General features: G+C 43.7%; 1 protein-coding gene across 1 annotated transcript; it reads right to left on the bottom strand.

Annotated features, from left to right (window-relative positions):
- Window positions 1–9,271: 9,271 nt before the first annotated feature.
- On the bottom strand, window positions 9,272–11,149 carry LOC9651930 (pentatricopeptide repeat-containing protein At1g09410, mitochondrial). Its single transcript, XM_002987747.2, has one exon. It carries the CDS (start codon window positions 11,147–11,149, stop codon window positions 9,272–9,274), a length of 1,878 nt encoding a protein of 625 aa, XP_002987793.2.
- Window positions 11,150–13,191: the final 2,042 nt, after the last annotated feature.

Below are 13,191 nucleotides of genomic sequence, written 5' to 3'. Positions count from 1 at the left end.
CACCTCCAAGGCTAGCACCACTTGAAACTCTTTTGTCCAAATGAACCTTAAGAAGAAAAACTAAATGCTTTGATCGAAGAAAGTTATTGAGAGCTTACCCAAAAGTATGTGTCACTCCCAGTCTTCTTTTTATAAAGATTTAGAGCTGTGATCACCTTGCAAAAGAATCATACAAATGTTATGTAAATCCTCAGAAACAAATGAATGGATAGTTTTACCAAGTTTGAGTCATCGAGTGGGATTCCAAACACATTTGTTGTGAGTCTTTCTTTTTAGAAGGAAAGACTAAAAACTTTAAAGTATCTCCCCGGCTAATCACCTGAGTGAAAAGTTTCTTGAGAAACTAGAAAAAAACCCAGAAGCTTACATGAAAGAGAGATATTAAATCATAGTAGCCATTAGGTCTCTTGCTTGTGATTCCCAAGAAAACATTGATCTAGTTATAAAGTTCTTTAGTTTTATCCAAGAAGAAAACTTTAGGAAAACTATACATACCTTGGATGGCGAAAATAATGTAAGATTTTGAGCAAAACCACCCAAGCTTTGGAGCTCCTTGGTGAGCTCTTCATACCTCCCGACAGGATCATAGACAATCCAAAACTCCAAAAACTGTACAACTTAGAGAACTCTATCTCTATCTCAATGTCGCAAATGTGATTTTGGGTCCTTTCAAATGTTCTTTTATTACTGCCACGACGTTAGGAGGTTGATATTGCTAGACCCATTATCAATTCCCACTTGAGCTAGTTGAGAAATTGGTCAATGACTATGCACTTAAATTGGATAAACATAAGGTAGGAACCCTATGTGTTTTTTGTTGAGCATACTTAGCCTAGTTTGAGAAACTTGTGTCATTAGCTTGTACTTGTTAGTATCAAGAACCCCCACAATATTAAGCTTGGTCCCTCAATATTCACTAAATGATAGTTTACTGTGTCTGCCAAACACCCTTGCTATCATGCCTTTTGTGTTATTCTTATTCTGGTCCCAAATGTTATTTGTGGAAAGTGCCTAAATTTGCTCATTTGACATATCTATGGAATGTAAAGATTGTCTTAAACACAATGGTATTCATCTCGTGTCGAAATTCGCAATCTAGGGACATTCCATATTTAGTAACTTTCAAGCTTGTCTTAGAGACTGTTACTAAGGGACACTTAGTGTGAAATCCCAAAGCATGTGTTCCTCAAGGAAGGGACGGTAAGGGGGTTTTTATAGGGGGTTCCAAATGTATAATAGGGATAGTGGGTAGGTTGGGTATAGCTGACCAACTTGAGGCATAATCTAGCTCTCGTTTGCGTGCCTGTTCTTGTTCTTGTCTGGCTTGGGTCTAAGCATAAGTTCCATTCCATGCTAACTGGTGGAGTACTTATATCTTTGCGTTAGGCCACTGGCTGTAAGCAACCAAAGAGAATGACTTGAGAGACGATCCATGAGGTTCAAATATAAAGGGAAAGGGCCCATGAATAAGAGTGCACCCCCTTTTCCAATTGGTTAAGGGTCTTGGGATATTTAGGGTTAAGCATCCTTGGGTTTGAATAGTACTAGGCTAGGTGACATCCCGGGAAGTCCAAACTTAAGAACTTACAATTTGGTATCGGAGCCTTTTCCTCAGTTCTAGCGAAGGATAGAGCGGGATTGCTGGGAGATGGCGAAGGCAGGGCAGAAACGAACCAAGGCGGAGACAGAACCCCCGCCAGAGCTAGAGCCTCCGGTTGAAAAAGAGGCCATGTATGAGGAATCCTTGCATGAGGAGGACTCTAGTGAGGAAACTTCCAAACAGGAGTCTGGTGGCGAGGTTCGGTCGTCCAAGGCTCGATTGGACGTTCTAGAAGGGCAATTGGCACAAAACCAATGCTCTGCTGGAGATTTTCGTACGCAAGTTAAAGTGTGACGAAAACCGGAAGAAAAAGCGAAAGACTACAGATGCTGATAGCGCAGAAGGTGCGGACCCTTTGGTAGGGACTGAGGCAGAACCAAACAAGGTCAAACAGACTGAAGTGGAATTAGTCCCTCAGGCAGTTCCCAAGTACAAACCAAAGCCCCCATCAGTCTTCAAAGGAGTGAACGACTATAAGGTGGTGGAGGATTGGTTTTATGATATGGAGGACTACTTCCGAACATTGCGGTTACCAAGCTCGGAGAAGGTCCCATGTGCAAAACCATACTTGGCAGATAATGCCAAGTTTTGGTGGAGAACGACGGAGGCCAACGAAGGACTGGTGGCCACTTGGGAAATGGAAGGCGAGGATCTGCGTGACATACGTTCCTCCGAATGCTACTATGTACCTAAGGGATGAGCTGAGTAGGCTGAAGTAGATCGGAACCATTCAAGAGTATGTGAATGGATTTATAGTAAAGAGGATACTGGTCACGGATATGGGTGATATGGATGTGTTCCATGCCTTTATATCAAGCTTGCAAACCTGGGCTCGCAGTGAGGTGATGCAGTGGAACCTGCCCAACTACAAGGAAGTGTCGGATGCGGCCATTAAGGTGCATTTCAATGATAATCTGTGAAAGGGGAACACGACGGGGTCGGGGTCGTGGTCCACGTTTAGCAAAGGGGCCAAGCCAAGGGGAACGTATAGCAAAGGGAAATTCAAGAGGAGTTTCTCTAAGAATGAGTCCTCGGGGTTCTGGAAAGGCAAATCCGGTGGCCAACGAGCGAGTACGTGGGGGAGTCAAGCGAAAAGAGACAAACCCATGGATAAGAAGGTCAAGTCGTAGAGCAGCGTGGGAAACAACGTATGTTACAACTGTGGTGAAGCAGGACACTTTTCAAGGGAATGTCCCTACCCGAAGAAGGCCAGAGCCAATATAGCCACCAAGTTGGGTGAAGTCCAAACTGAGGTATGTGATTCAGTCCCTAACTCAAAGTTACTCATTACACGAGCAACTTTGGTAGAGAGTTGTTCGTGACATCTACTAGCCCTCCGAGGGAAGCTCGGAGGTAGCTTTGTTAAGATCCTTATTGACACGGGTGTTTCAGATAATTTTGTGGCTGCAGACATAGTCTGGCAAACCGGACTAATGGTGCAGCGGCTGGGTGAACCAAAGACTATAGAGTTTGTTCAAGGTAGCCAAAGCACCGATGAGGTACTTCGACAAGCGAGAGTCAAAGTAGGGACATGGAAAGTGGACATGGATTTCACCATGTTGGACATTGCAGGATTTGACATGATCTTTGGAATGGATTGGTTCAATCGGTTCGTGGTAGCCCTACATGGACAAGGTAGAAACCTTGTGGTACTAGCGAATGCCCAAAGAAGAAGATCTAGGGTGGAGGCCTAGGATCTAAAGGTAGGGCAAAGCAAGGCCAAAGATTCCTACTTAAACCTAGTGTCCATGAGAGGACAACTCACTAAAGGAACTAAGGCAGCATTTTTATGCTTACTCTCGGTGAAGAGTGATAAAAAGACAGGAACGGAAGAAGTACCTTTAGTGATCCAGCGGGTGTTGGACCAATTCCAGGATACCATGCCGGAGGAGCTACCGGCAGGGTTGCCCCCCGCACGACCGATAGAACATAAGATTGAGCTGGTCGAGGGTACTTAGGCGGTGGTTCGTCCCCCCTATCGTTTGAACGAGAAAGAACTCGAGGATCTCAAGCGCCAACTAGAGGAGTTGGTGGACAAAGGGTATGTTAGGTTGAGCAAGTCACCATATGGGGCACCGGTGTTATTTATGAAAAAGAAAGATGGATCTATACGCATGTGCATAGACTACCACGTTTCTCAACAAGTATACAAAGAAGAACAAGTACCCTTTGCCAAAGATTGAGGACCCATTCAATAGGTTGGGAAAGGCAAAATACTTCTCGAGAATTGACCTAAGGTCAGGATACTACCAAATCAAGGTAGCAGAGGAAGATGTCGAGAAGACAACCTATTGAACAAGGTCTGGGAGCTTTGAGTTTCTGGTGATGCCCTTCGGGGTATGCAACGCGTCGGAAACATTTTTAGCGTTGATGAACCACATCTTTGTACCCTATCTAGATCACTTTATGGTCATCTATATCGACGACATCCTGATCTATAGCGAAACGCTAGAGGAGCATGCCAAACACTTGAAGAAGGTGTTTGAGAAACTAAGGGAATACCAGTTGTATGCTAAAGAGAGCAAATGTGACTTTGCTCAACAAAAGGTAAAGTTTCTCGGGCATGTGATGGGCAAAGATGGGCTCAAGGTGGACCTTGAGAAGGTCCAGTGATCCAGGATTAGGAGCGATCATCGAATGTACACAAGTTAAGGGCATTCTTGGGGCTATGCAACTACTACCGAAAGTTTATCAAACACTATTCGAAAGTAACCCAGCCCTTAATGGACCAAACGGGAAAAGGGAAGATGGTATCGAAGTGGTCTCGGGTCTAACTCTGTTAGTTGGCTAGGGGAATCACACCATATGTTGATTGACATCTGACTAGTCCAGTTTGCTCCCACTGGGCTCGACCCGAGGGGTAGGGTGTCAAGAGAGTAGGGCTCTCAGGACAGCTACGGCTCTCAACTTCCGTTCATGAGGGCATGAACTTGTAGGGAAGCGTGGTGAATTGTAAGCAACCAATGAGAATAACTTGAAAGACGATCCATGAGGTTCAAATATAGAGGGAAAGGGCCCATGAATAAGAGTGCACCCCCTTTTCCAATCGATTTAGGGTCTTGGGATATTTGGGGTTAAACGTCCTTGGGTTTGAATAGTACTGGGCTGGGTGACCTCCCGGGAAGTCCAAACTTAAGAGCTTCCACTGACATGCTGAAATAGCACTAGACTCTGTTTAAATCCGTTTTGCATGTTCGTCATGGCATTGGGATACTGGTTACTCTAGGATTGATCCAAGTTGTTTTGTGCTCCTGTCCCTTCGCTCCTTGGGCTGTATACTCGGGAGTTGTTCCATGCTCCAGTGCCATTACTCCTTGGCTCCATACTTGGGAGTTTGGCACTGCTCCTTTGTTCAGTGGCCCAAGGCCCTGAAACTCAGGTTCCACTCTATTGTCCATTGGACACATGGCATATGGCACGTGGCATATGATACATGGCATACAGAAGGTTGAGGTTTTGCTTCGTGGTTATCCTATGGTAAATCACCATAGGATAAAGGGTAAAAACTATGTATGCTACACTCAAGACCTTTACCTCAAGTTTTTTGGAGCTCAATGACTCCATAGCTCTCAAGAAGCTCCTTCTCTTGCATTTAAGCCCTTGAAATGAAGCAAAATTGCCTATTAAATTGCTTGTTGGATTGGCAAAATAGAGTGATGGACTTGCCATGGATTCTCTCTCCAATTTCCAACTCGATTTTTATCTAGGAGCCGCAATGGGCACGATGAAGAAGAAACAAGACAAAGGAGAAGAAAATAGATACACTTATATGGACCCATCGAGTGTGTTTTTGAGATGAAAGTTGCACTTAAAGAGAACATGGTTAGTGGTATATTAACTTCTTTTCTTTTCTTTAGTTATGCTGGTAAACTAAATATTTTTTATGCAGCTGAGTTATGATAACAAGACAATACCCATTCCTTTCAATAAGATGCATTCTTGAGTGGGCAAATGAGTCCTTCTGTCTATGGTTCTTTGCAAAACTTCCAAAAGATTTTAAATTCTACAACATCTATGGCAGTTCATGCAAAACTCCATTCCATGTTTGGTATGTGTTTTTCATTCTTGATAGCCAACTTTCATTGGCAACTTTTTTCCATTGTTTCCAACTACGGGAGTGAAAAAATGCCTTATAGTTGAGCTCAAGGTAATGCAGAGTTCTTTCTTCATGCTTACTCAAAGAAACCTTGGATTTTGCAAGCCAATTTCAAGTATGTGGATGGAGATGGCACAGTACCATCCAAGTCTTCCAAGGTAGCCCTCTATTTCAATCACCTGGTTCTAAACTCTACTTTCTTCATAGGATGTTGGATTCATTGTGACTGCGAGGCACAGGGTTCCAAGCGACCATCACAGTCTACTATGATCAAATGAGGTGTTCCTCCTCCTCAAAGACATCCTGGAGATCAAAGATGAAGAGAAGAAGCTTGTGGTTCACACTACCCTCCACAAATCTTAGGAAGTGATTGAGAAACAAGCATGCTTTTGTCTCAGTGACACAGCCATCTCCTACAAGAACAGCGCATGGGACGCAAACTTTAAGGACAGGCAAGACTACAACAATGGTAGCAAGAGCAAGGACAACACTGAAAACTCAGTAGTGTTCACCATCAACACTGAGGATGCTAGAGCTCAAGCTCACGGTAGAGCCACACCTCACAAGCCACACAAAGGATTCAAGCTCCATCACCTCAGCATTTTTATCACCGGGCCATCGCAGTGGAGAAAGCTATAGCACCAAGCCCATAACACTATACAATATGTAAAAATATGGAAAAATACCATTTAAATTCTGTCAAAGTGATGTTCATGTCTTCTTTCCCAAGGTTTAGGCAGCTTTTAGGTTGAGATAATTTGCTCTAATTGGGAATAAGTATCATGCTTCCATTTTATGGAAGAAAAAAAATCTCACCAAACAAACTAAATATCACATAACACAATGATGAGTATGGTGCATTGCATCAGTTTTAGCACTATATTTACCTTGCTAACCATGCAGCTTTTATTGGGCATCTTCTTCTCGAATTCTTCAACTCTTGGCGTTTTTTCTTCCTGTTTTCGTTTTTTTCTTGATTTGATTTTCGAGATATTTTGTGGTGTCTTTGCTCTTGAGAATCCCATTGAAAGTTTTCACTTTCTTATGCTTTGAATTTAATTTTCTTTTTTGGTTTTTTCTTCTGTAGGAGAAATACTAGCAACAAAATCATGATGCTCAAATCTCAAAGCTATAATATTTGTGACATAAAACTCTTGGGCAATGTATTTGTCTTTTGGCTCAGATTTAAAGTTTTCTGAAAACTTCATCTTGCCAACCTGCCAGCTTTTTGCTGGGCAATTTCTAGTATCTAATGATATTCTAAGATATTATTTAATCCAATGGCTATGATTTTCAGCTCTTAAATTTTTTCAAGTTAAATAATCTTGTTTATCACTAATGGGCAAGTGATATAAAGAAATTAAGTGAAATTACCTCAAAACTACCTGATAATTTTTTATTTGATTACTTTCTAAACTAGTTTTGTGACAATGAATGGCAACATAGTTTATTAGCAGTTGAATGTTGGGCCTCATGGCAACATGTACTAGAGGCAGTCTAGCATGGAATTAACTGCAGAAGTTTGATTGTTGATTTTTCAAAAAAATGAATATGGAAAGTAATTATTTTGATATATTTATTATATATAAATAAATTCATTTGCACAATCTCATATTTGCCTAGAAAAACAATACCAAGAGATTAGATAGTTTAGTTTTGCTACTTTGCCAATTGATGTCTAACCACTCCCTTGCAATGGATCATTCTAGCCTTAGTATAAACTACTTAGAACATAGAACTGCAATGCCTAATCATTATACTTCTATTAAAGTAATCTAAAATACACTACATATGTGATCACTTCGTTCTCTTGGTCCTTGTGTGTGGTAATTTTCTCTCAAACCCCAACATACACACCTTCTATTGGAGCTTAGATCAGCCTTTATTTAGTGTTTTGTGTTTACTTGAGGAGTATTAAGAAACATGCTTGATGAAATATTGATGAAATATCTTTTTTGCAACTCAATCTTCAGATTGCATGTTTTACATCCTTTGAATAGGATTTTTTCATGAAAATTTGCTTCTTTCAGCTTTTCTTGCTCCCAACTTCTTTCCTTCTTATGCTTTGTTTGTGTACATACATGTGCTTTTTGGGTTGTTATGAGCTTTAGTAGCTCTAATATCTAGTGAATAAACCTAGGATATAGTTGAATATTCTTGTTGTTTCATTTAGATTAATCTTGTATTTATAATGTATAAATATATTTAAACCAAGGCATTTCTTAGTATATTCTAGTTTATTCTGTTGATATGCAATAAATTTAATTTTGTGTTTATCTATATTTATAGACATCCATTTTATAAATTTGATTAATAAATAATATTAATAATAATAACACTAAGACTACCTAGTCTTTATGATTGATTATTGCTAGCCAAATCATCTCTAGATGGATCATGAATGAGTGACAGCTCCTTTTAGAAACTTTGATACAAACTTAAACATAATTTTATATGGGAGTGGTTGCAGTGTAGAAAAAAGTTGTAAAATTAATTAAATTTTTTAAAATTTCATTTATGAAAAAACCAACATAACAAAGTTTTTGTTAAAAGGGATCCCTTTTGTTTACATCAATTTAGGGAAAATCCTATTTAACTAATTAAAATAATTCATACGGACCCTGCAGAGATTGCTCCAAACTACTACAACGGAGATCTCTTCACTGCCAACTTCCCTTTGGTGTCAGCGAAGAAATATTATGCAGTGAAAGGCACCACGATCCCTTCGGAGAAATAGGCTCAAAGGAGTTGTACAGAGGCCCAGAGCTCATTGACAGGGTGGAGAAACTTAGAAAGTACAAGCGTGCACCTGAAGAATCTGAAGATCATGTAGAAGTAGTTACAATTGAGGACAAGGATGAAGAAAGCTACAGTGGCTGAAGTTGAAGAGGATCCAGGCTCTGGGTCTAAGAATGGAGGACAAATTGTTTCGGAAGGGCTAATATTCGTGCATGACAAATGACGTGTTCTACAGGCAGCCAAAAGACGCAAACCTAAAACATTAAAACTGAGCGGGTTGCTGCTGTTCTTAAACGGAAGTTTGCAGAACACAATTCAAAGTCAGATGCACTGTTTCAAGGCAGTCTCTACCCACGCAGCTAAACATGCGATGGTAACCATCCAAAATGGCCATGGGACTGTGGTTGTCATGACATCCCTATAAGTGGTCCTATGATGTTCTTGTTCCTGAAGGCTTCGTCCAGATTCAGAATGGCAAAGTTGATACTCAGGAGATTATTGGGATTGCTAACCACAATCTCAAGACTTTGCAGGAGAAATTAGCCAATGGCACAGATTTTTAACGAGAAGAACTTCTGAGACAATCCTCACACAAAATACAAGAATGGTGGGAACTTACTACTTGAGAGACGAGTACCACTGAGCATGGTGGATTTGACTGCTAAAGATCTAGGTCCAAGCTAATGGAAGAGCTGAAGAGAGATGTCTGGTAGACACTTGAGCTTGGAGGCGATGAATGGAGGAGGTACTTAGAATGTGCTGCATGGCATTTGCACAGCAGGTTTTGGATGGATTGAGTCTGAAGTACACTTAGCGTAACTATGTATGACATTGAATCACCCACAATAAACATTTGATAATGTGACATAAGGCGCCGAGATTTCTGGCTGGAGCTTGAAAAGAACGTTGGCTGCTTGTTTGGCTCGATAGTCATCCTTGTAAGTAGCACAAGAGGCAAGCAAAGATGCCCACTCCACATCAGCAATGTAAGGCATGGCACAAATAAGCTCTTGCGCCTCACACAGCCTCCCAGCTCGTCCCAAAGTATCAACCATGCAACAGTAATGGTCCTTGGACGGGTTTATGGCATGGTCACCCCTCAGTGACACAAAGTACTTCCATGCTTCACCCACGTTACCACCGTAGCTACACGCAACGAGAATGCATCTAAAAGATTCCGGATTGAGCTTCCTCCCCTCAAGGCACATTCCGTGCAGGAATTCCACTGCCACGTCAAGGTGGCCATTCTGTGCGTGAGCCGACACCATGGCGTTCCAGGTTATAGAATCCCGGGTGGCCATTCTCTCAAACAAGCCCCTGGCTTTGGCCAGGTGGCCATTTTGGACAAAAATTACAATCATAGCGTTCCAGCAAGCGGGGTCGAGATGGGCACACGCGGATTCGAACACCGACTCGGCCTCGGCTAGGGATCCGTGCTGCCCGTACGAGGCGATCAGGGCCGTCCACGAGACAACGTCCCACTTTGGACACGTGTCGAAGAGCCGCTTGGCCTGCCCCGACTGGGCAGCCACCACCATGACCCCATTCCACGACTGGAGGTTTTTCTCAGGCCTCACCGAGTCGAAAACGTGCCACGCGGCGTCGATCTCGCCGTTCATCGCCAATGCCGTGCTCAACGCGTTCCATGACACCACGTCAGTGGCAGGCATCCTGTGGAACGCAGCGTGCGCCAGATCCAGATTCCCATTCTCGGCATACGCCTGAACCATCGCGTTCCACGTCACAAGATTCCTCATTGGCATGCATCTAAAGATTCTTTCTGATGACTCCACAAAACCCTTTTGGCCGTACACCACCAGCATTGCGGTCCACACCACAACGTCCTTGCTGTGCTTCAGCCCCGAGAATATGCGCTCGGCATCCTCCAGATGCCCGTTCTCGGCATATGCCAGGAACATGGCGGTGCACGACACGTCGCTCTGCTCGGCCATGAGGCCGTACACAAGCTCGGCCTCCTCAATCCTCCCCGCGTCACCAAGGGCTGCGATCACTGCCGTACAGGCCACAGAGTCCCAGTGCGGCATTCTATCAAAGAGCTCTCGCAGTTGCTTGAGATTCCCGGCTTTGGCAAATCCAGAAACGAGAGCGTTCCACGAGACTACGTTTCTTTGCGGCATCAAATCAAACACAGCCTTGGCGCCATCTATTCGCCTGTGCTGGAGAAACGCAGTGAGCATCGCGGTGTTGAGGATCACATCTTTGAGGAGGCATCGATCAAAGAGGGACTTTGCTTCGTCAAGATGCCCCTTTTGGGCAAGTTCCATCACCAAGCTCGTCCAGGACGCCGGATCCCACCCCGGGCTCTTGTCGAAGACCATCTTCGCCGATTCCAGCATCCCCGCCCGTGCAAACAATCCCACCAGCGCGTTCCAAGCCACAACATCCCGCGATGGCATTGCATCAAACACGGCTTTGGCGTCGTGGACGTGCCCGTTTAGAGTGAAGGCGCCCATCATGATGCTCCACGAGAATGTGTTCTTGGGCTGGATCGTCTCAAACACACGGCGTGCTTGGTCGACATCGCCACACTTGCCATACATCTGGACAAGGAGATTGGAGAGGTACCTTCGATCGTTCTCGTGCAGATCTGGGGTGTTGGCAATGCGGGCATGGAGGTTCTTGGCAGCGAGTAAATCTCTGGATTCTCCACAGCTTCGAATGAAACGGACAAGACTTTCAATGCGCCCTCTCATCCATGCCGAATATCGCGCTCTCAAGAACACACCATTCTTCAAAAAAGCCCGCTCTTTTTCTAGAGCTCTAGCCCGTGGGTTTAGGGTTTTGCAGGATGCGGCAAAGGATTGCTAGTGCGGCGCTGGAGCTTGTCTTTTTCAAGGTGTCTGCAATTGATTTGTGCCAGGCAAGGCCTTCTATGCAATCATGGTGAAATGCAAGTGTTTTGCACAAGCCACTGCAAGATTGCAAGATACAAATTGTGGGAGGGTTCTTGGCGAGTTTTTGAGGCTGATACCAAGTTGGAGCTGAGTTGCTACATTCAGCTGGATCGGGAGTGGCTTTTGAGGATGAGCGAAGACATAAAACATGACATTGTCAGGACACTGATTGTTAATGAGAGGCGGGGAGAGAAGTGGGAGATTGTGTCATGCTCTAACGAGGAGTTTCATGATCCGTGGCTGTGGCATGACTTGACATGCAGTGATGGGAAGGATAGTATATGGGTGGTGAAGGGTTCGAGTATTAAGCACCATGGACTTGATTCCAAGCGCTGGTCAGAGGTCGATGTGCCATAAGGGGTGCTCAAGAACTTGCTTGGTTCTTCTACTAAGTCTTTTCTTTTCTACTGTTGATCTTCACTGTTTTCCCTAGATCGGTGAGCTTCTTCCTTCTCTATGCAGCTACTGAAACTGTGACACATCCGGCTCACAACCTTCTTGCAGCGTGAGAAGAACTTCAAGAGTGCCAGAACGTTGCATATCCTGAGACCATGAAATGCCATCCTGATTCTTGATCTCAAAGAAAACTTGTACACTTTGTCCACTAGAGAAAATCAGATTCATTAATTCTTTTGTTGTTTTTAAGTACTAAAAAAAATTATTGGTTTAGTTAATAGATCATCTCTCCAGTCGTTTTTTTTTTTGGTTGCTTACATTATCATTTACACTCGAAAACTTGTTCATATATGAGGATTTGGAGTAATTGTAATCTTAATGTTGTCTAAGGAAAACAAAAATGAGAAAAACCAAAAGATAACTTACAATTTAACAAATTGCATCATGTATTTTACCTTGAAACTACATTAAGAGTTTCCATGAAGATTATAATACCTTTACCAGGCTCCGATCCAAGATGTAAATCTGAGACATTGCTGGAGAGCTACTGACTAAAGTCTGCCTGTACCAACCATGCTCCCAAAGTCTCGTTGTGCAAGAGATTAAATGCTGAAAGGAGAGCTGGATACAAGGTGCTGGAAACGTGAGCTAGGGCAATTTGTAAGCCGGCAACAAACGCGAAGGGGCTGACCTCATAAACGAGAGTCTCACCCACAATTTTGCTCTTGCTCTTGTCTATCGATTTGCTATTGTTTACATTGGTGGCAGTGTAGCAATTCTTGTCTGTAGATGAACCTTATCAATTTTTTTCTTCTCACAGGTGCATATGAATTACATTATCTTATTCATGTTGCCTTCATGTTTGTTCTCATGTTTTGCTTCAGGATTTTTGTTCAGCTTCTACTCGCTGATGTGGCATGGCTGATTAACGTACGAGACGATCAGGGCCGTCCATGAGACAACGTCCCACTTTGGACACGTGTCGAAGAGTCGCTTGGCCTGCCCCGACTGGGCAGCCACCCCATGACCCACTGGAGGTTATTCTCGGGTCTCACCGAGTCGAAAACGTGCCATGCGGCGTCGATCTCGCCGTTCATCGCCAATGCCGTGCTCAACGCGTTCCATGACACCACGTCAGTGGCAGGCATCCTGTGGAACGCAGCGTCCGCGAGATCCAGATTCCCATTCTCGGCATATGCCTGAACCATCGCGTTCCACGTCACAAGATTCCTCGTTGGCATGCACCTAAAGATTCTTTCCGATGACTCCACAAAGCCCTTCTGGACGTACACCACCAGCATTGCCGTCCACACTACAACGTCCTTGCTGTGCTTTAGCCTTGAGAATATGCGCTCGGCATCCTCCAGATGCCCGTTCTCGGCATATGCCAGGAACATAGCGGTGCACGACACGTCGCTCTGCTAGGCCATGAGGCCGTACACAAT

The sequence above is a fragment of the Selaginella moellendorffii genome, unplaced genomic scaffold, assembly GCF_000143415.4.
Source record: "Selaginella moellendorffii unplaced genomic scaffold, v1.0 SELMOscaffold_84, whole genome shotgun sequence".
Taxonomy (NCBI): Eukaryota; Viridiplantae; Streptophyta; class Lycopodiopsida; order Selaginellales; family Selaginellaceae; genus Selaginella; species Selaginella moellendorffii.
The sequence above is the reverse complement of the archived record's forward strand: the minus strand, read 5'-3'. Positions and strand labels throughout refer to the sequence as shown.

Excerpts from the sequence above, each read along its gene's own strand:
- LOC9651930 (XM_002987747.2), bottom strand. The coding sequence starts at position 11,149 with ATGAGAGGGCGCATTGAAAGTCTTGTCCGTTTCATTCGAAGCTGTGGA.